At 42.1% G+C, this 24442-nt stretch overlaps 1 protein-coding gene across 1 annotated transcript; it reads right to left on the minus strand.

The window, feature by feature from the left end:
* Positions 1–1429: 1429 nt before the first annotated feature.
* On the minus strand, positions 1430–16215 carry CHMP2B (charged multivesicular body protein 2B). The gene is made up of 6 exons (XM_073668207.1): positions 16060–16215; positions 11030–11121; positions 7161–7355; positions 6956–7058; positions 3901–4007; positions 1430–3003 (listed from the first exon to the last, which is right to left on the minus strand). The coding sequence occupies exons 1-6, from the start codon at positions 16091–16093 to the stop codon at positions 2890–2892; spliced, it is 645 nt and encodes a 214-aa protein (XP_073524308.1). The 5' UTR covers positions 16094–16215; the 3' UTR covers positions 1430–2889.
* Between the last annotated feature and the right edge of the window lie 8227 nt (positions 16216–24442).

Genomic DNA, 24442 nt, shown 5'->3' on the forward strand with positions numbered 1-24442 from the left:
ATTTAGATGCACTCTAGAATGTTTAGAATAGTAAATTTAGCAAATAGGAACTGCATTACTGTCATGAAAAATAGATAAGTGCTACATTATGTACATATGGAATATTGGAAAATTGACAGTAAAAAAAAAAAAAAGGTACTTGGCACATAAATTGGTCAATGTATATGAGCCCAACCGCTATCGTCAAAACATACCTTGTTGTTGGGTCCCTGTCCTAAGGCTACAAGTATGCAGTCACTCTATTTAACTGCAGACTTGTGAATCTTCACACCGTATGCACTGGAAGCTGTGAGGATTCTCTGGTTCCGGCAGGTCATGTGACCACAAGTACGAGATTTGTATACTTCCGGCCACATTCGGACTAGTCGGCACATCTAATCAGCAAGTGACTGCATGTATACAAACCGCATACTTGTGAACACACGCCCACTGCTCAAAGCATCGGAGAATCCTCCCAGTGTGTGTAATGAAGATTCACAAGTCTACAGTCACAAAGAGACTTGTAGCCCAAGAACGGATACTCAATTTAGTGTCAGGACTCACGGAGTACCTGCAGGCATCATTTGCTGCAGCACTCATGTTGACAGCCCATCATCGCTGTAGGGAAGTAAAGACCAGCAGGGAGCACAGGAGCAGCAGCAATGGACAAGCGGAATTTAAAAAGGCTGTGTGTGTGTGTGTATGTGTGTGTATATATATACATATATACATATATATATATATACACACACACACACACACACACACACACATACACATATACATATACACACATACAGTATATTTTAATGCACTTGTTACAGTCGGGGGAGTTGAGAACTTTTGGAAAATCTTGTTGAAAAGTTTTGAAAGATAACATAGTTTCCTATGCTGCGACTCTTTAATTAGCATTTTGGAATATTACATTTAATTTCATGTGGACCTTAAAAGGAGCCGTCTGGACACACAGCAGAAGGCATGACCGATGTTCTGCTATACCCAGAAGGCTCTGCTACACATCGAATGGAGCAGCACATTGCAGCTTCGTTTAAAAGCATTTACACCCAGCGGTCGCTGGGGCAAAGAGCAGCTGATCGGTGGTGGTGCCAGGTGTGGGAATCCCCACATAGATCATATGGATGGTTATAACAAAAAGTTGTGACCTACCCCCTCCACCAACCTTGTACTTAGTTTTGTGCCCTATTATGCACTTGGAGGATGTTCACATTCCTTGCAAGTGGGGGAACAGTCACCATATATCTCAGAAGTGGAAATCCTGTGAATTGTTGAACACATCAGACATCAGTCACTCGATACTGTGCTGTTCTAAGTGTTTTGCATGGCGCTGCTTACTCATGTAACCACTTGTAATGCTTACATATACGTTTTCATCCCTGTATATGCCAGAGCCGCATATAGTTGTTCCTCACGATCACTTGGCAGAGAGAAATTGATGGTTATGAAAAGGCTTTAATTTACAAAGGCACAAAATCAGAGGTGGACGGGACAAGAAAATGAAATAAAACCACGGATTCCAACTTCCCAAAACGTAAAGTAAAAAGGCAAATCATCAAATAGATAGGAAGGAAAAATAGCTTCTGATTATAACAGCTCATGTGCAATGAAGTATCACTGCTGGTATTTTGAGGAGGTGAAATACAGCCCCCATAGGCTTCCATCTATGACATCTCTATATACTTCTCATGAAGTATTACCGAGATAATCACCTCCATAAGGATAGAGGAGAAAATCTCTATAATACAGCGCATAAACATAGCAGTGCACAGAGTGCCTACAGCGCCATAGTGTGGAGCTGTATGGACTCTGTATGTCATTGTACAGAACTTACAGGGGTGGTCCGGTGAAAACAAGACATCACATGTTGATCGGTGAGGGTCCAACCCCTGAGCCCCGCACTGATTGGCAGAGCAGGACACATATCCCTGTAAGAATGGAGTAGCAGAATGCATGGTCGACCCACGCTCCTGTCTTTCCCTATGGGCTGCAGAGCACTATGCTCGGATTTTTCTGGCAGCCCCATAGAGAATGAAGTGGCTGTTGGGCATTGTACCGGTGATAAAAGTGTCCAATCGTAGATAAAAATTCCCCATTCAGGCAACTGAATGTTGGTCCCAGTGATCAGATCCCCCACCCCTCCAATCAGAAGTCATCACCTATCCATGTATCCACCCATGTCACTGGACAGCCCCTGTAATGCATTGTCTGGTGGACGCCTGTCACTCACAGGAGACAGTTCAATGTAAAACGGCCAGTGATTAGCTTTCATCAACATATAAAGCAATGTACAGAAATAAAAACCTGCCATTATTGACCTCAAATCCGTTCTTTTGCAGGTTGATAAAAGTTTAGTACAATCTCAATACGTACCCAGTATGTCAGTATAGGGAAAGTCTGGACTATCAGGTGCCAGATAACTGCTATGCAGTGTAATACTGGAGCTTTCTGTACGGCCCGTCCAGAGTATGGTATAGAAATGGAGAGAATATGTAATATAACAGGAATAAAGTAATAGAAAGCCCTGATGTAACCCCTGGATTGTAAGCATGCCGGTCAGGAATCTGGGACCATGCACATGGCGGGAAGATGGGGACATAGTCATCGTTGAGTTATGATGGAAAGGAGTAGATCTATTATAATAAAAGTAAGAGCGACTTTACAAAATTGTACACTGCAGCTTCTGGACGTCAGCTTCTCCTGACACAGAGGGGAATCTTTACAGAATGTAAGGGTTAATGTCTATATACATGTACTAGTATTATACAAAGTCTGTTAGCAAATGACAGACACCCTTGTTCTTCAGTCCTCAAAAATAAATCCCGGTTTAGACTGATTCATTAGTAACAAGATACAAGTCCACACGCAGCAGGAATCTTCCTATGGCTGGAGCCATTAATCTACGCCCAGAGCCTTCAGCTGCCGCTCAATCTCTTCATCCGAGATGGTGGTGGACTTAGCGGAGGACGCGGAGGGAAGGCCTTTGGCTGCTGATGGTGCTTTCGCCATCTAAAGAGAGATAATAATGAGAAGGTTAGAGGATAAGAAACGTAACCTAGAACTGACCAGGCGCAGAACGTTCATTCTACACGCCGGCTTTATAGAGCATCATTGCTGCTGCTGGTCCAATGTATGTAGGGTGCAAGCATTGAGGCAGCTATACAGCCTATAGGGCAGCACGTATACATTCACACCTACAAGCAATACTGCAGAACAGCTCCATAATACAAGTGTATATGTGCAAATAGAGTCCTGGACTGTGCTGCTCCCAGATGTACAATAACGAGACCACCAGAGGATGGTCGTGGCTACACAGCATCATTGCAGATAGGACCATAGGACTAAGATCTCATTCCTGTTACAGAATCAGAGTTATATGAATATATTCGTTTCCCCCCCAAAAAACTGAGCAGATGCTGGTTGGACACGGTCAGTACCACGTTGGCATAAAATAATGGCTGTTATCCATATACTGCCAGGAAGAGTAACAGAAGAAAGGCACGACGCAGCGTATATACAGCAGTTACTGTAGCATGCAATTTCACTGGGAATGTAAATATTTACTGAAGCATAATAATTAATAATCCCATCTTTTCTAGTGGGAATTTTTCAGTCTCAGCTGAGGTAACAGATTTCACCCCAAAGACTCTGAAAGGTTCTGAGGGTCAGTTCACACTTTGCTGATGCTGAGCAGATTTTTCTATACTTGTATTACATACAGATTTTGGTTCAAATTTACTGCAGATTTCTCACTTTAATTGCAGACAGTGAAATCGGTGCCGAGTTCTGCACAAAGGACTGAAATGATGCAGAATTTAAGATCCGATCGCACCTCGGGTCAATCTCTGCGCGGGAATTTTCAGCAATGTGTAACTTCTCTGACAGTTATTGCGCTTTGTACATTACCTTTCCTGAGATTTCAATGCCAATCTCATCCAACACCTGGTTCACAATATCCTGGCTTTCCTCCTCATCATCAGAGGCATCGAAGATGTCGTCCAGAGTGTCGTTAACTGGAAGGGATACAAGAAAATGTCAAAGTGTTCTGTGTGGCCGACTGCACGCAGGGGCTTAAAAATGAGAGAAAAACAATGCAATGGGAAAAGGTACAGACTATATGTCCTACCCATAACATGGCGTGAGAGAAAAGACCATATAATCGCATATATGTCTAATGCTACTTATATTTCACTATGGACCTTACAGGGAATGTGTCATCAGAAAACTATTCTATGTTAACCCCTTCATCCCCAGACCGTTTTTTCACCTTCCTGAGGTATGAGGTTATAATGCTTCAACAGATCACACTGATTCTGATGTTTTTTCATGACATGTTTTACTTCCAGTTAGTGGTAAATTTTGGCCGATATGACTTACGTTTATTTATGAAAAGATCAAAAATTTGACAAAAAAAAAAGAAAATTTAGCAATTCTCAATTTTTATATTATTATGCCCTTAAACCAGATATTTATTATCTATTTTATGTGGTATAACTATCACATGCATTCCAGAGATTTACACGGAAACCCCGGTGTAAACGCTCAGCACAGAGCGCAGGATAACCGAGTATTTCTGCGATCTTTGGGAGGCAGAATGAACAAATCAACAGCAGGGGAAGAATTGGTTTTATTTATTTTTGATGCCATTCTTCATGCGGCATAAGTGATTAGACGACTTTACTCTTCGGGTCTCAGAATGACTGGGATGTTGAACTGTTCCAGAGTTATTACATCAAAGTGACACTGGTTAGATTTGTAAAATTTGGGCTGGTCAGGAAAGCAAATACAGGCTGAGGAGTGAAGGGGTTAAACCAGAGAGCTGTGTCACACAAAACAGTTACTAAATAACATTTCCCACATGTCAAACATGTCATTGCAATGCATGAGGCATTTAGGGTGTTAAACAGCCAGGGGCAGTGCGGCCACCGCTCCTTGCAATGAGAGCTGGTGCTCATCTATCATGTATGAGCTCCCGGCGGCGATCGCGTGGGCACAACACAACGCGCACGATCGCAATGACGTACCTATACGTCAAAGGTCGGGAACCCCTACTTGACCATGACGTATAACTACGTCAAAAATTGTTAAGGGGATAATTTTTTTCTTACATCGTTGATATTTTTTTCACATCACCATTTCTCTCTCTGGCATATTAATATATTGGAGAGAGAGAGAAATGGGGATATGAAACAGCAATCTGAAATGTTTATATTAAAGAAAAAAAAAAAAAAAAAAAAAAAAAAAAAGACAGACTTCTATCTCTATATAACCAAAATCTTGCAATTATCAAATATTGACACTGGCCACTAAGCTTAACATTAAACTCATCCTTCGTTTTCTGTACTTTCCAGTAGCCTCATTATCATCACAGATAGGTAACACTGGATCAAGCATTCACAATTCGTAATGTTACAGCACACCTGCTCCTCCTCCCCTCATAATGACCTTTGCCCAGAATGGAGCATGCTCAAATTAGAAGCTATAAAAAGCTTCTATAGAAAGGACAGGGTCTAAGTCAGTCTAATGTCATAAAGGGAGATCTGTCAGCAGGGTTTTGATATTCAATCTGGGAGCAGCGTTAAAGTAGGGGCAGGTGCCAGATACCATGGATGTGTCACTTGCTCAGCAGTTTGCTGTATTTTCAGTACAATTAGTGTTTTATCAGCAGCATATTATCATCACTGCAGGATTAGGTGTATTTAAAACATGACATGCCAAAAAGATAAAAACAGGAGCGTCATAAAAGCGATAATGTAAAAACCGCAATGAAAAAAAGAAAAAAGAAAATACAAGTAACCTAAGTGGATCAGAAATGCAACATGAGCAACTCACCAAATCCACTTCTTGGGAACAAAACCTAATACATATTCTGAATGAATCCACTTCTGAATAAAATACAATTGCATCCAAAAGCTACTTGTGTTTATCCACACCTTGACTTTTCATCACGCATATTTTTTTTTTTTTTTGATGGGAAGGGGATTTCAAGAAAAATGCTTCAGGAAACACAACTTGTCTGGGGAGTTTTGGGAGGAATTGTTTCGTTTTACTGAAGCAGGTTTGAAGTTTTGGAACAGTCTTTTTTTAACCTGAAGCACAAGGTTCGTTCACACAGACTGACCAGCGGCACAATTTGACTGTTGATCAGTAAACTTACCGATTTATAGTCATTTAAATGCCTGTTTTTATACAGTAAAGTACACCATGCGCACAGAGCGATCTGTACTAGATAGCTCGGAGCGTATAGGTCGCCCTCGGCCATGTGAGTCCTGTTTACACAGGACAACGATGATTTTTTGCTTTGCTCGGCGGCCTGTTTACACAGCAGGAGAATTGTGAAACGTGAATTTTTCACAATGTGCGTTCACTATTATCTTGCGTGTAGTTGCAGCTTTAGACTTTTCATTGGACAGTTCTTAGTTAGGAGCCGATTCCATCAGGATCTGTTTCAAAGAACTGACATGCCCATTATTCTTCCTCCACCAGGTGTTTTTCAAAACCTCTTCAGGGGAAACCAAAAAGAAAAAAAGCTCAAGAACCTCCTTGTGCAAACAGCAAAGTGGATTTCCCATAGAAATGAACAGGAACGGTTTTCTAAGAGTTTTTGAGGAGGATTTGTGGTGGTGTTTAGGTGTTAAAGGGGTTCTCCGATCCAAATCGATAAGTCAGCAGTCACTCTGTGTGACGGCAGACTTATGAATCCCCCCAGTGCGTGCCCTAGTGGGGGGATTCATAAGTCTGCAGTTACACAGAGTGACTGCGGACTTATTTTGGACCGGACAACTCTAAGCTCCAGGTAGCAGCATGTCCTGCACAGTGTTCTGGACTGGCATGGAATAGGCAGTGACTGATTGCTCCTCCAGCCCTTGATGTCGGGTTTTATGATAAATGCTATAGCACTTGCTGCTGTCTTCTGCAAAATTGCTTATTAATGAGCTGGAATGGAAAACTGGACACTTACTCATTTCTTCTGTCATTTCCATCTTCATATTTTCTTTTTGGAAATTTTGCATTGTCTGCAGAGTTTTCTGTGGATCCATTTTCTTGTTCACGGCTTGCATTGTCTAGAAAAAAAAAATAAAAAAAATATTTTCTAACCGGTCTGTCCTGTGGAGGTGAAACAACATGAAGCGTTTCTGTCAAGGCAGTTCTATAAACCTCCTTACTTTTGCTGTAGTGGACATTGCTCCCGCCATCTTCATCTGTGAGCTCATGACTTTGGTCTGCGTTGACATGGAGGTGACTTTGGAACTAACGGCATAAGTTCTGGTTTTCTGCTTACGTAGCTGTACCAGTTGCTTTGCTAGAACTCTGCAGGCGTCCTTGTTACCTGTCTTGGCCATCTTCTTAATTTCCATTTCCTAGAAATAAAAAAAAAATTATATATCTATCTCTATCTCTATATATATCTCCATATCCAGGCTGTGAGCGAATCGGCAGCTCAGCTCCAGGCAATAAAGTGAGGGGCAGGTGGTAGTGAATCAGCTCTGTCGCCTCTTTGTTCTCCAGATTGATGTGACCCAGCGGTCAGATCCGGACTGATCATAAGGTGATGGAATATTCTGAGGGTACGCCATCAGCTCATGTGATAGAAATACCCCTCTAATTGCATCCATATGCTCAATAGGGCAATGGTTGTCTAACTGTGAAAACAGCTTAGGAGTGTACTAAAATGGATATTCCCATCTTCAAGATCCTATCCCAATATGTAGTAGGTGTAATAATAATAATAGCAAATTCCCCCAATTAGAAATGTAGTATAGTTTTTCTGATTCACTATGTCTCTTTCCTCATGTGCTGCCATTGCAGGACCTCAGGTATCCATGGTTAAGACCACTAGTACACTAGCAACTAGCTAACTTTCACTATATCAGTGGTCGTAACCATTGATACCTAAGGTCCTGCAATGGCAGCACACGAGAAAAGAGACATAGTGAATCAGGAAAACTATACTACATTTCTAATTGGGGGAATTTGCTATTATTATTATTACTACTACACCTACTACATATTGGGATAGGATCTTAAAGATGGGAAAAGGTGTTTTCCTCAGAACAATGTACATTTTAATCAATAGATCTTTGAATAAAAATAAGTTGAACAATTGGACGTTTAACCCCTTAGAGACCAAGCCAAATTTTTGAAGTCTGACCAGCGTCATTTTATGTTGTAATAACTTTCCACATATCCCAGTGATTGAGATTGGTTTTTTTTGTGACAAAATATATATGAGAATCGCAAATTTAGGTCGATATTTTTTAGAAACACAAAACATCAGAATTTTGACAGAAATTACAAAATATTTCTAAATGACATTTCCCTCATGTCTGCTTTACATCAGCATCAATTGTAAAATGTTCTTTTATTTTTGTTAGCATTTTAGAAGGTTTAAAAATGTAGCAGTAATTTTTCATGGAAATTTACACTTTTTTTGACTTTGGGGGTCCTAACTATTGGAAACCCCCAAAAAATATACCAGATATCATTTTAAAAATAGCATCAGTCAACGTATTCAAAACTGCTGTTAGTTTATTAACCCTTCAGGTGCTTTTCAAAATTTAACGCAAAGTGGAATGACAGGAATAAAAAGTTCTACAGTTATATGAAAAAGTTTGGGCACCCCTATTAATCTTAAGCTTAATGTTTTATAAAAATTGGTGTTTTTGCAACCGCTATTTCAGTTTGATATATGTAATAACTGTTGGACACAGTAATGTTTCTGCCTTGAAATGAGGTTTATTGTACAAACAGAAAATGTGCAATCTGCATTCAAACAAAATTTGACAGGTGCATAAGTATGGGCACCCTTATCATTTTCTTGTTTTAAATACTCCTACCTACTTTTTACTGACGTACTAAAGCACTTTTTTTGGTTTTGTAACCTCATTGAGCTTTGAACTTCAAAGCCAGGTGTATGCAATCATGAGAAAAGCTACTTAAAGTGGCCTCTTGCAAGTTGTTCTCCTGTTTGAATCTCCTCTGAAGAGTGGCATCATGGGCTCCTCAAAACAACTGTCAAATGATCTGAAAACAAAGATTATTCAACATAGTTGTTCAGGGGAAGGATACAAAAAGCTGTCTCAGAGATTTAACCTGTCAGTTTCCACTGTGAGGAACATAGTAAGGAAATGGAAGAACACAGGGACTGTTCTTGTTAAGGCCAGAAGTGGCAGGCCAAGAAAAACATCAGAAAGGCAGAGAAGAAGAATGGTGAGATCAGTCAAGGACAATCCTCAGACCACCTCCAGAGAGCAACAGCATCAACTTGCTGCAGATGGTGTCACTGTGCATCGGTCAACTATACAATGCACTTTGCACAAGGAGAAGCTGTATGGGAGAGTGATGCGAAAGAAGCCGTTTCTGAAAGCACGCCACAAACAGAGTCGGCTGAGGTATGCAAAAGCACATTTGGAGAAGCCAATTTCTTTTTGGAAGAAGGTCCTGTGGACTGATGAAACCAAGATTGAGTTGTTTGGTCATACAAAAAGGCTTTATGCATGGCGGCAAAAAAACACAGCATTCCAAGAAAAACACTTGCTACCCACAGTAAAATTTGGTGGAGGTTCCATCATGCTTTGGGGCTGTGTGGCCAATGCCGGCACCAGGAATCTTGTTAAGGTTGAGGGACGCATGGATTACACTCAGTATTAGCAGATTCTTGACAATAATGTTCAAGAATCAGTGATAAAGTTGAAGTTATGCAGGGGATGGATCTTTCAGCAAGACAATGATCCAAAACACCGCTCCAAATCTACTCAGGCATTCATGCAGAGGAACAATTACAATGTTCTGGAATGGCCATCCCAGTCCCCAGACCTGAATATCATTGAACATCTGTGGGATCATTTGAAGAGGGCTGTCCATGCTCGGCGACCATCAAACTTAACTGAACTGGAATTGTTTTGTAAAGAGGAATGGTCAAAAATACCTTCATCCAGGATCCAGGAACTCATTAAAAGCTACAGGAAGCGACTAGAGGCTGTTATTTTTGCAAAAGGAGGATCTACTAAATATTAATGTCACTTTTCTGGTGAGGTGCCCATACTTATGCACCTGTCAAATATTGTTTGAATGCAGATTGCACATTTTCTGTTAGTACAATAAACCTCATTTCAAGGTAGAAACATTACTGTGTCCAACAGTTATTACATATATCAAACTGAAATAGCTGTTGCAAAAACACCAATTTTTATAAAACATTAAGCTTAAGATTAATAGGGGTGCCCAAACTTTTTCATATAACTGTATTTTTACCACCTAAATGTTGCTAACTTCTGAACAGGCCGCTATAGCCGGCAGACTAAAGCCATTATTTGGCTGTGAAATGCCACGGCAAACATCAGGACCACACTATCATAATCTGAGGGTGCCGACGGGGTTAAAGAGGAAGCCCCTGTATTCTGTTAACCATTTAGATGCTGTAGTCGCTATTGACAGCAGCATCTAAGGGGTTAAAGGGCCATGGTCGGTGCCAACACTGATCATGGCTGATGTTTTCTGTGAGGTAAAACATTTCCCTGCCTGTTTTTAAGCAATGTTTTACCTCACAAAAAGAATCAGCTGTGATCCCCTGCTGTCCTGTCTGTATACTCTTTTGCTTCCTCCCCTGCCCAGGAGCTGTGGTATGATCAGAACATGTTCCTGCACGATAAGACACAGCCATTACACAGTACACAGCAGGGGCACATTTATAAGATTATCTCAGCACAGGAACATTTTATTCATACACATCCAATTGTGGAACTTTTTATTATTCCAAGATCTATTGATTAAAATGTACTTAATTCGAAGGAAAACCCCCTTTAAAAAAAGCAATGAAAAGCATATACAAAGTGATCCAATGCTGCATGTGGATTAATGAACACATACGTCAATACGACAATATATTGATGTTCTGCCCCCACTCAGACACAGCCATATCAGCCTTATTATTAGCAGACATACTATATAGCTGCTCTCTAATCCGCAACCTTTGTAATGAGACAGTCAGTTATAGATGATGGCATGCGTCCTCACACGAGCGGCGTTCACTCACCAGCTGTTTCTCCTGCTTTTCCAAGGCTGCCCGGTCTCTGGTTATAGCCCTCTGAGTGCCTCTTAGCTCCTTATTCTGCTCCTTTATTATGTCTGCAAGATACAGAAAAGACATTGGAAATAAATAAAAGGGCCCATAGAAACGTCTGGTGACTTTCCGGGTGATGCCCTCATTCTTCTGCTGTGACCGCTGCAGACAATAGGACTTTATGAATGTTTGCATTAGTCGCGCTGGGGTCAGACGGGCGATGCCTGGTGAGAGTTGTAATAATCTGCCGAAGCTACAGGACGACTCGCACATATGAATATTTAATAGGGGAAGATTTAGGGACATGGAGTCTCCGTTCCAACAGCTTAAGAAGCAGCCGCTGCCTTCTGGTCCTGAGAGCGCTGATGATCGGATGGGGGGGGAAAGGAGATGATAAACATAGTTCAGGGGGAGCATTAAATCTAATTAGGGCGTTTAGAGCCTTAAAGGGGCCAGGGAAGCGGGAAATAATTACAGATGGAAAGTAAAACTTCTTTACAATCCGGCATCGCACTTGGAGTAACATTTGCTGAAGATTTGTTAGAGCCGTTGTCTCCAGCCTGTTACACTTACTCACAGCTCGCTCTAATGCCACAGGAAGAATAAAAATGCAAAGCACAGAAATATTTGTATATATATATATATATATATATATATATATATATATATATATATATATATATAATTTTGCTTTGAGTCCCTGTCGCGGTAAAAACATTTAACAGAAATGCAACTTTGTTTCTCGATAAGTTTTCACACCCTCCAGAACATAAATTACAACCAGTTCCTTAAATGCAAATTCCTGGTGATTGAAGCTGCAAGATTTCGGAATTTCCAATGTTCATAAAGGGTTAATAACCTTTACTGAACGATATACATTACCCACCGGAGTGAAGAAAAGACGTTGTATCCATCCTGCAATAAAAGGTAGAATGGTAAAGTCTCCAAAAACAATTGGCGACTTGAGCTGGTCTTCCTGTGAACGGACGTCCGCCACCATTCCTGGGGTGAATCCATCCGGTTCCAATTTGCAGTTCATCCTCCATGATCTGGAATAGATCTGGCATCTAGCCTCTGTATACCCCGCGCCATGTTGTAATAGGGGGTGGGTGATGGTTCTGCCGTCAGTGATGCCAGAATGATCTGTGAATGTGGACTGGGTGGCAGTGCTGTGCCCAAGTTATAAGCAAACATGGCCTGCAATCCTAATTGGGCAAGCGCAGCTAAGTGGGAGGGCAGGACATACAGCTACGTATCTAGCGACACCAGAAGAGACTATGCTTGGTATACGGGATTTTATTTTTTCTAAAGAAGGGGCTTATTTAAAAAGCTAATGTAGAATATGGATCCGGCACACACAGCACACTATTATGGACACAGGCTTGCACCTAGCTGCTTGTCTGAGGACCGTATTGGATAGAAAGCTTTAATGTATGTGCATGAAAAGTTTTTTCATCTTTTAGCAGTTTTGTCTGTACATCATTTTATTAAATGAATATGTATTTCAATGCAAAGTGCAATCTGCTATTTAATTTTTTTAACTTAAATATTTTAACTAGAAAAGTAATAACTTCTTATATTTGTCTCTGGCACCAGGGGGCTCCGAGCTGTCGTATAGTATGACACCACAGAGACACCATCCATCACACCTCTCTGGAGACGCTGCACCGGACACACAACTCTACACTAAGTCAGTCCGTCACCGTCAGTACAGGTCAGGCTGAGTTATTCTCCCATTGTATCACCATGGGGGGAAATTCTCACTGGTTTATACATCACTGACAGGTATAACAACACTAGAGGCACTGTAATAAATACTGAGGTGTTTTAGAGGAAAGGAATATTTACACAAGTAAGGCTTTCCATGAGGAGAACAGCAGTGTGAATTAGGAAGACTGGAGCCCATTCTCTGCTGCCGAAGAAGCATGGATTGTATTTGACTGCAATGGGAAGACTTTCCACTAGAGGGAGCAGTCAGACAGTACATTATACATAGATATACAGTATATATCTATCAGGACGTGATCACCACACTACAGGAGGCACTAAAAGTAATCTGCAGATTGTCTATTACTATAGCTGATTATATCATTCATACATGTACATAGCTGATAACAGAGAAAAAATAGCTCATCATGAGATCACTCCACTCCTGCTATATAATAGGACACAAACTATACAGAAGTAGGTATACAGTAGTGGAGTTATAATCAGGCTTTCAACTACGCATAGTTTTCTTGAATATTCATGTGCACACAACATTTTTAAGAAGCTGGGTCATGGGTTCAAATCCCACCAAGGACAACATCTGCAAGGAGTTTGTATGTTCCGCATGGGTTTCTTCTGGGTTCTTTGATTTCCTCTCACACTCCAAAGACAATATTGTCTTTCAGTATGATAGGGAATGTAGATTGTGAACCCCAATGGGGACAGTGATGATGATGTCTGTAAAGGGCTGTGGAATTAATGGCGATATATAAGTGAGTAAAAACAAAAAATTAAAATATACACTTTATATCATCCCAAGGACTCAGAAGGTAATTTGTTTCCAGCATACACAGGGTAAATACAAATATTTACAATGAAATGAAGGGATTGTATAAAAACAATAGAAAAAAAAGTAAATACACAACATCCTCCTGGAAACATTGGTTAGTAAATATGTGATCAGAAGTACATGAGTCCTGTGCCCAGAAGTGTCCTGGGGGAATTCCTGACACTTGTGTGGTTCACATCCAGGACTAATATATATATATATATATATATATATATATATATATATATATATATATATATATATATATATATATATGATTCATACTCAGCAGATTTGTTACAGAAATGTCTCTTTCAACCCTATGAATGGGCCGCTTCTGCAGCTTTTACAAGCCCCCATTCATATGAAGGGAGAATAAATCCTCTGCCTGTGAACTCAGAAGCAAAAGGGATTGCAACAACAACAAAAAAATCTTAACTAATTGTAGTTAATCATGATCAGTACAGTGTAGTGGTGATATAGGAGCAGCTACGACGTTCTACAATCACTATTCTAGAATTGTATATCAGGTGATTAATGGTGCCGGCTTCATCGACCAATTACAGATTTTGTACCTGATCCATTGACCATTTCTTTCCTTGTCTTCTAATTACAGTGCACGTATTACTAGTATATTATTATAAATATTGGAGGGTGTACATCCAACTGGAAAAATGCATTTTTGTTTTCACTGATATTAGATAAAAAAAAAAAAATTCCAAATGTTCTAAAATGTAATTTATATTAAAGGCTTCATGACCACAGCTAAACGTCCTGAGAAATGAAATGTGTGTGATAAATATATATGTCATACAATATAGAATCAGATTTAATACAACAGTGGATCAGAATGACTGTATCACAATCCTGTCTCACACAGTAATGGGTCTTAATATCTGTATATTGCTCTTCCCTCTGATAATTCTTGTCGCTCATTCGCTTTTGTTATCTGACACCATCCCGTCTGTGCGTCAGCTCGAGAGTCACCTTTTCGTCTCTGCCCCTTTTCGTCACCTGATGAGTTGGTGACATCAGCTCCGAGTCATACGCCGAATCAAGTGGGTAAATAAAAGTTACAAGAACTTCCGGAACGAAGTGTCTATGTATAGGAACACGCCTCAACCAAATCCCACTGTTCCAAAATACTACAGGCAAACAAAGGGTGCAAAACTCATCAGCGACGCCAAAGTGGACAGTTTCCAACACGACACACGCAGATGTAGCAGAGCCGAATATGACACTGATGTTATGGCTGCTGCAGCATGAATGCAATGTGATAACATAACACACCTAGCTCTGCAGTCCCACGTAACGCCACCACACGTAGCTCTGCAGTCCCATGTCATACCACTGAAAGTAGCTATAAAAAGTCCCTTGTAACACCACTGCAGGTGGTTCTACAGTCCCATGTAACATCACAGTAGTTAGCTCTGCATTCCCATGTAATGTTGCTGCATCCAGCCCTATGTAATCCCAAGGCAGGTAACTACAGTCCAGCACTGCTTTCCTGTGTAATATTACCAATGGCAGCTCTGCAGTCCTATGTAACAATAGCAATAACACATTATGATACTAGAAGTCTCAGCTTTGCTGCATGTTGCAATCTTTGTCCTGCTCCATCTCTAGGAAGCCATCACAAGGCTGCAACCACTGCACTATAAACACGACCCGTCTGCAGACGCAGGATGTAAGATGAAGACGACCCCAATATATACGTAATCTGGATACAAATCCTCTGGACACCAGACAGGAGCTCTCTGAACACCCTGATGTATCTGTGACAGGAACTACAGGGGGGGCAGCACAATAAACCGCAAATATCACAGTTTAAAGAAAAAAAATAAAAGTTTTTATACAGCAATCCTGGCTCCCTACAATGATTATACTGAGGCAGATGTGACAGCGGCGCACAGACACTGCAGCACACAGACACTGCAGCACAGCCAGACACAATGACATCTGTGCTGAGGACGCAGCCTGGTAATATGGGAGGAGGGGGGTCACCGACAGGGATAACTGTGGGGGGATTGCTGGGCACAAGGGGGCAAAGGTGGGGGGTACAGGCCCGGCCATAGGGACAGGACAAGGTCGCAGGATGGCGAGGGGGGTCAGCTCTCCTGTGCTGGAGATCACACACAAGTGCAGCGATATGCCACTAATATATATATATATATATATATATATATATATATATATATATATATATATATATATATATATATATCTGACTATGATGGGCACAGCCTGAAGGGAGATCAATGAGAGGACAATGCCCCCCATACAGCTAATCATGTCAGGAGAGGAGGAGACCTGTGGAGTGTAGGACACTTGGCCATAGGTATAAGGGCCAATGAGCAGGCAGAACTGTCATAGGGCCACACTGCCAGGTGAGCGGCTCAGAGCTGGGGGCACACGGAGCCCTGGGGGGCACAGCAGGGTCACACCATGTAATGATGACACCACTCACCGTCCACCGTCTTCTTCTTGAACAGGGAGGCCATGTCTGCCGCTCGCTCTCCACTTCCTCGTTCACTCTGCAACCAGGAACCGGTTACTCAGCTCCTCTCCCCCTCGTGTCACGTGATTTACTATGCCACGCCCACCGCTGCACCACGTGCCGTCATCATTACCGCACACAGCCCCGCCCCTTTCCATGACGTTCGCGTAACACTGGGAATCCCATCGAGTTTTGGTCACATGACAGAGGTGACGGCGGCTCCGCTCCCCTTGATTCATACAGCCGGGTATAGCGGTCACTGCAGACACATCATGGGGTCATGTTATGGGTCGGGGGTCATATGACCGCGGTGTGACGTAGTCATGGCGATAGGCTGTCACTATGATGATCGTACAGACCAGAGGCTGATATCGGCCGACCACCCGTTGTGTGCTCCTCCTGCGGCGGGTGATGGGGGGTCATAGTGGTGGTCAGAGCTGTCAGGCAGAGGGCTTATGGGAGCCTGCCCGGAGCACATGGAGGTTCCTGAGGGCTTGTCGTGGCTCCTCTGAGGCGCTGTGCACACTGACTCATTTACACGTGCGGAAACGCCGAGCTGCTCATGCAGCAGACTCTTCAGCGTTTTTCCCCTGAAACGTCTTCTGTGTATCATAGAATCAACCAGTCCACGTAACATTACCATCCGCCATTTCTATTGGTTACTATACAAAGCAAAACTTTCTGATAAAGATATGTCAAAGGGCATCAGGACAAATATCGAGCGTGGATAGTTCCCAACTAGCGACAGTCTACGACCATAACGACTTATGTGACCTTCTCGACCATAACGACCTATGTGACCGTCACGACCATAACGACTTATGTGAACGTCACGACCATAACGACTTATGTGAACGTCACGACCATAACGACTTATGTGACCGTCACGACCATAACGACCTATGTGACCGTCACGACCATAACGACTTATGTGACCGTCACGACCATAACGACCTATGTGACCGTCACAACCATAACGACTTATGTGACCGTCACGACCATAACGATTTATGTGACCGTCACGACCATAACGACTTATGTGACCGTCACGACCATAACGACCTATGTGACCGTCACGACCATAACGACTTATGTGACCGTCACGACCATAACGACCTATGTGACCGTCACGACCATAACGACTTATGTGACCGTCACGACCATAACGACTTATGTGACCGTCATGACCATAACGACTTATGTGACCGTCACGACCATAACGATTTATGTGACCGTCACGACCATAACGACTTATGTGACCGTCACGACCATAACGACTTATGTGACCGTCATGACCATAACGACTTATGTGACCGTCACGACCATAACGATTTATGTGACCGTCACGACCATAACGATTTATGTGACCGTCACGACCATAACGACTTATGTGACCGTCACGACCATAACGACCTATGTGACCGTCACGACCATAACGACTTATGTGACCGTCACGACCATAACGACTTATGTGACCGTCATGACCATAACGACTTATGTGACCGTCACGACCATAACGATTTATGTGACCGTCACGACCATAACGACTTATGTGACCGTCACGACCATAACGACTTATGTGACCGTCATGACCATAACGACTTATGTGACCGTCACGACCATAACGATTTATGTGACCGTCACGACCATAACGACTTATGTGACCGTCACGACCATAACGACCTATGTGACTGTAACGACCATAACGACTTATGTGACCGTCACGACCATAACGACTTATGTGACCGTCACGACCATAACGACCTATGTGACCGTCACGACCATAACGACTTATGTGACCGTCACGACCATAACGACCTATGTGACCGTCATGACCATAACGACTTATGTGACCGTCATGACCATAACGACCTATGTGACCATCACGACCATAACGATTTATGTGACCGTCACGACCATAACGACTTATGTGACCGTCACGACCATAACGACCTATGTGACTGTCACGACCATAACGACTTATGTGACCGTCACGACCATAACGACTTATGTGACCGTCACGACCATAACGACCTATGTGACCGTCATGACCATAACGACTTATGTGACCGTCATGACCATAACGACCTATGTGACCATCATGACCATAACGACCTATGTGACCATCACTACCATAACGACTTATGTGACCGTCACGATGATTGAAAGCATTGGTGTACTGCCATAGATAATTGTTTACATACCATCACCTTAGACGTTAGACGAAATATGGAGTTTGGTGTGGGTATAATGTTATACCCTAATGTCACCCCAGAAAAGCCTCATCACTGCCAGACTGTGGAGGCAGGCACTCTAAAGCAGCGATAGTGGCGCCCCCCCTAGATACAGTCCACCCCCAGAAGTGTCCTGATAATTGCCTAATACATAGTCATTCACCACAGGCAGTGACAGCAACAAGGAGAAAAGAGCATCTCTCTGATGGGCATATTCCCCCTAAGTCTCCACAAGGTTCCCATAGAAATGTACAGGGTTCATCAGACCGAGTATCATCACTTATGTCCAATCCCCCATGAAGACGTGATCTGCGTCCTAACCGCCATTATTAAGGATCCTGGGCACATAGCTTTAAAGCTCCCTGGGTAAAGATCGTCGCTCACAGCTCAGGAGAGCAGCGTGCGTTTTACAGCTGGTGCATTCCACAGCCAAGATGTCACTTCCAGTGCGTCATAGTCAGCATCATATAGAAGCGTCTGCTGCAAAAATAAATTCTTGAAACCCGATTGCAAAAATTATTTTTAGCCCTAACTGCATGCATTTAAGTAAAAAACAAAAATTGTCACCAAAGATGGACATTCCCTTTAACCCCTTTACAACCCAAGGTGGTTTGCACGTTAACCCCTTCGCAACCCTGGGATTTTCCGTTTTTGCATTTTCGTTTTTTGCTCCCCTTTTTCTCAGCCATAGCGTTTTTATTTTTTGGTCAATATGGCCGTGTGAGGGCTTATTTTTTGCGGGATGAGTTGTACTTTTCCAACCCCATTACTAGTTTTACCATATCGTGTACGGGAAAACAGAAAAAAATTCCAAATGCGGTGAAATTGCAAAAATAAGTGCAATACCACAGATGTTTTTTTTTTATTTTTCTTTACCACATTCACTGAATGCTAAAATTGACCTGCCATTATTATTCTCCAGGTCATTACGAGTTCGTAGATACCAAACATGTATTGGTTATTTTTTATTTAAGTGGTGAAAAAAAATTCCAAAGTTTGGTAAAAAAAAAAAAATGGCGCCATTTTCCAAGACTCATAGCGTCTCCATTTTTCGGGATCTGGGGCCGGGTGAGGGCTTATTTTTTGCGCACCGAGCTGAAGTTTTTATTGATACCATTTTGGGCTAGATCCGTTGTTTTGATCGCCCGTTATTGCATTTTATTGCAATGTTGCGGCGACCAAAAAACGTAATTCTGGCGTTTAGAATTTTTTTCTCGTTACGCCGTTTACCGATTGGATTAATTCTTTTCTTATATTGATAGATCGGGCGATTCTGAACGCGGCGATACCAAATTTGTGTTTGTGTTTTTTTTTTTATTATTTTATTTTGAATGGGGCGAAAGGGGGGCGATTTAAACTTTGATATTTTTTTAATTTTTTTAAAAACATTTTTTTTTTCACTTTTTGCATGCTTCTATAGTCTCCATAGAGGTGATCAGCAGATCACCTGTATGCAGCAGAAATGGTCCTGTGCTATGAACGCCGACCACTAGGTGGCGCTCTTAGCGACCAGCTCATGACAACCACTGGAGTCTGCTGCAGACCCAGGGTTGTCATGCCCACCCATCGGTGACCCGCAATCACGTGACGGGGTCACCGATGGGTGGGGTAAGTGACGCGCTTTAGGCGCGGCGCTGTTAAATGCCGCTGTCAGAGATTGACAGCGGCATTTAACATGTTAACAGCCGCGGCTGTTGCGGGCACATATCAGCTGTAATAATCAGCTGACATGTGCCCGGTTCAGTGCGGGCTCAGCGCCGGAGCCCTCACTGAACCCGGGGATTACAGCCTGTGCGTACTATTACGGCACAGGCTGTAAAGTGGTTAATGACCAGGCTAATTTTTACAATTCTGACCACTGTCACTTTATGAGGTAATACCTGTGGAACGCTTCAACGGAACCCAGTGATTCTGAGACTGTTTTTTCGTGACATATTGTACTTCATGATAGTGGTAAAATTTCTTCAATATCACTTGCGTTTATTTGTGATAAAAAACAGAAATTTGGCGAAAATTTAGCAATTTTCAAAATTTTAATTTTTATGCCCTTAAATCAGAGAGATATGTCACACAAAATAGTTAATAAATAACATTTCCCTTTACATCAGCACAATTTTGGAATCAACATTTTTTTTTCATTAGGGAGCTATAAGGGTTAAAAGTTGACCAGCGATTTCTCATTTACAAAACCATTTTTTTAGGGACCACATTTGAAGTCACTTTGAGGGTTTTTTATGACAGAAAATACCCAAAAGTGACACCATTCTAAAAACTGCACCCCTCAAGGTGCTCAAAACCACATTCAAGAACTTTATTAACCCTTCAGGTGCTTCACAGGAATTTTTGGAATGTGGAACAAAAAATGAACATTTAACATTTTTCACAAAAATGTTACTTTAGACCCAATGATTTTTATTTTCGCAGGGGTAACAGGAAAAAATGGACCCCAAAATTTGTTGTTCAATTTCCCCTGAGCACAATGATACCCCATATGTGGGGAAAAACCACTGTTTGGGTGCATGGTAGGGTTCGGAAGGGAAGGAGCACCTTTTGACTTTTTGAATGTAAAATTTGCTTGAATAATTAGTGGACGCCATGTTGCATTTGGGGAGCCCCTGATATGCCTAAACAGTGGAAACCCCCCATAAGTGACACCATTTTGGAAACTAGACGCCCTCAGGGAACTTATCTAGATGTGTGGTGAGCACCTTGAACCCCCAGGTGCTTCACAGAAGTTTATAACATTGAGCCGTAAAAATAAAATTTTCACATTTTTCCCACAAAAATGTTTTTCAGCCCCCAATTTTGCATTTTCATAAGGGTAACGGGAGAAATTGCACTGCGCATGACCAAAATATCTTCCTGATGTCTGGTGACCCGGATGTTGTCATGACGACCCGATGTTATGACGACATTAGGTCGTCATGGCAACATCCGGGAAGCCGCGGCAGACAGCTCTGGAGGCTGGAAGAGGAGGTGAGTATTGCGATCACCTCCCCTTGCCACCGCAATTCTGCTTTCGACTTAACCGGGGGTTAATGTGCCGGGAGTGGTGCGGGACCGCTCCTTGCACATAGCACATAGCCTGTGTGCGGGCGCGATCGCAATGACGTATTAATACATATCAGGCTCTTAAAGCCCAGGGCGCAGATACGTATTAATACGTCTTGGGCTTTAAAGGGGTTAAGCACTTCACCACCTTAGGCTTTTCAGTTTTTGCATTTTCGTTTTTTGCTCCCCTTCTTCCCAGAGCCATAACTTTTTATTTTTTGGTCAATATGTCCGTATGAGAGCTTGTTTTTTGCCGGACGAGTTGTACGTTTGAACGACTGGAATACGGGAAAAAAAACTCCAAGTGCGGTGAAACTGCAAAAAAATTGCAATTCCACAATTGTTTTTTTGGGGGTTTTATTTACCATGCTCAGTAAATGCTAAAACTGACCTGCCATTACAATTCTCCAGGTCATTATGAGTTTGTAGATACCAAAATCTATAGGTTCTTTTTTATTGAAGTGGTGAAAAAAAAAATCTAAAGTTTATATAAAAAAAAATGTCGCCATTTTCCGAGACCCGTAGTGTTTCTATTTTTTGGGATCTGGGGCCGGGTGAGGGCTTATTTTTGCGCGCCGAGCTGATGTTTTTATTGATACCATTTGGGGGTAGATATGCTTTGATCGCCTGTTATTGCATTTTATTGCAATGTTGCGGTGACCAAAAAACGTAATTGTAGAGTTTTGATTTTTTTTCTCATTACGCCGTTTACCGATTGATTTAATTCTTTTTATATTTTGATAGATCAACATTTCTGATCACGGCAATACCAAATATGTGAATTTTTTAAAATTATTTTGAATGGGGCAAAAAGGGGAGTGATTTGAACTTTTATATTTTTTTATATTTTTAAAAACATTTTTCTTTCTTACTTGCTCCAATAGTCTCCTTTAGGAGACTTGAAGCTGCGATCATCTGATCGCCTGTGCTACACATAGCAAGGCTTCAGTCCTGCTAGGTGTAGCAAAAATGATCATCTACCATGAACGCCGGCCACGGGGCGGCGCTCATAGCAAGTTAGCAATGACAAGCAAGGGGGTCTCCTGCAGACCCTGGGTTCCTGGGTTATCAGGCCAAACCATCGGCACCCTGCGATCATGTGACGTGTGCACCGATGGGTGGGTCTTATGACGCACTTCCGACGCGGCCATGTTAAATGCCGGTCAATCTCCGACAGCCACGGGTGGATCACGATTCCACCTGCGGCTGTTAGGGGCACATAACAGCTGATCAGGCTGTTCATAAAGGGGTTAACAGGTCTTAACCAGCTGGCGTTATTAGAAATCTGAAGCTATTAAAATAAGTTCAAAAGCCTGAACATGTGAACAGCGAGTTGTTGTACTGAAATACAGAAATGCTTATGTTCTTTCTTTTCTTTTTTCTCATAGTTTTTTTCTGACCTAATCTGCCTGTCACGCTAGGTATGGAGAGAGAACCCAGCACATAACGACGGGAAAAGGGGAGGGAGCTCTACCACTAGGGAAAGGGAGAGTGTAGACCCCTAAACAGATCTAAACAACAAGCCCTGACTCCCCTATAGACCCTAAATAGGTTCTGAACTATCGCCGAGCAGGAAAAATGGCCCTAGCTGATCCGAAGGCTAGGCCCTAGGTAGGGAGCGGGAAGGGTGAGCACTGAGTCAGCCCCACTACCAACTAAAGTGCACATAGGGGAAACAAACAGGGGAATACACTTAGTGCCACGATGACACCGGAGAAAGCACGGCAACAATCCACAAAGGAACTCCAAGGTAATTGTAGCCGACTACTATTATCCCAGGCCTGAATAGTATAACACCCTATCACCAGTAAGTCGCAGAGCAATCTGTGTCTATTTAAAGACACAGCCAGGAAGTGCTGATTAACAGCAGAAAGGTGAGGATACCTCAGGGTCCTAAAGGGAAAGGTATAATCCCCAAGCAAGGTGAGGCTCACACCTGGGTCCTAAAGAGAGGAATCCTAAAAAGATCAGGGAGATGTTTGTAAGGCCAAACTCAGCGACCTTCTACAGCCGGACACCGTATGACTGTCTATGAACCCTGACACTCCCATGACACTGCCTTAAAAAAAGCATCGTGTGCACATACCCAATTTTTTTTAGGAATTTTTGGAGCAGAATGTGGCCATGTCCACATTGTGTTTTGGTAGATGCAGATATAGTCATCAGAGTTTTCTTTCACAAAGCCACTTCAGGAGAAAGATGGCATCTTTGTTTTCCTGAAGCAGCTTCACCAGCGGTTTTACCGTTGCGTCTTTTTACTATATGTTTTCTTGAAAGCGGGCAGCTTCCGAGCTGAACATGATACTTTTTGTAGCCGATCAAGAGTTTCCATACCCAGAAGCAGTTAAAAGAAGTAACAAAAGATTGAACATATGCACAGCAAATCGTTTTTCCACAGACATGCCTACATTCATTCTTTTGAATTCTTTTTTTTTATAGATTTTCAGGCAGTTTCTATCTCGGAAACGGCCATAAAAAGACATTGTATACACATACCTAATGTGCAGAAACTCTCCAAATCCTCCGAAAAGATTTGTTGGAATTACTGCTCAAAAAAATCAGCAAAATGATGTTGTGTTCACAGTCCTTAGAATCCTCCCCAAAAACTCTTAGAAAACTCTTCCAATTCAGTTCCATAGGAAATCCTCTTTACTGTTGATATGAGAAGTTTTTAGTGTCTAACAGAAAAGGTTTTGAAAAACTGTTGGAAAAACGTAAAATGAATGTCAGTCCTTTGAAGAGGATCCTGATGAAATCCTCTTCCGACCTGTCACTGTCCAATCTAAAGGCTTCAAGGTGCTATTCAGAAAAACTCTTCAGGAAAAGAAAAAACTACCCAAAACAAGAGGGTTACTTGCAGCAGTTTCTGCTTTTAAAAACTCCTATTCCCTGATTCAGAGTATGTTCACACGTCTTTTTAAGTCAGAATCAGCCTGAAAATGTCCTGCAAAACATGAATATAATACGCTGCAATGTTAAAGACCACATTGTGCTTATGTTCCATCCTATGTTACTTTTTTTAACCGCTTCAGGATTCGTAAACCTTGAAATGGTTAAAAGAAGTGACA

Source organism: Phyllobates terribilis, unplaced genomic scaffold, assembly GCF_046119375.1.
Source record: "Phyllobates terribilis strain yellow unplaced genomic scaffold, ASM4611937v1 Scaffold_2__4_contigs__length_985480577, whole genome shotgun sequence".
NCBI lineage: Eukaryota > Metazoa > Chordata > Amphibia > Anura > Dendrobatidae > Phyllobates > Phyllobates terribilis.

What these genes read in the sequence shown, in the direction of transcription:
- CHMP2B (XM_073668207.1), bottom strand. Translation starts at nt 16,093, where the DNA reads ATGGCCTCCCTGTTCAAGAAGAAGACGGTGGACG. An exon ending in CAAGAAGAAGACGGTGGACG is followed by an intron (nt 11,122 to 16,059) that starts GTGAGTGGTGTC and finishes TGTATCTTGCAG; the next exon opens with ACATAATAAAGGAGCAGAAT. An exon ending in AAAAGCAGGAGAAACAGCTG is followed by an intron (nt 7,356 to 11,029) that starts GTGAGTGAACGC and finishes TTTTATTTCTAG; the next exon opens with GAAATGGAAATTAAGAAGAT.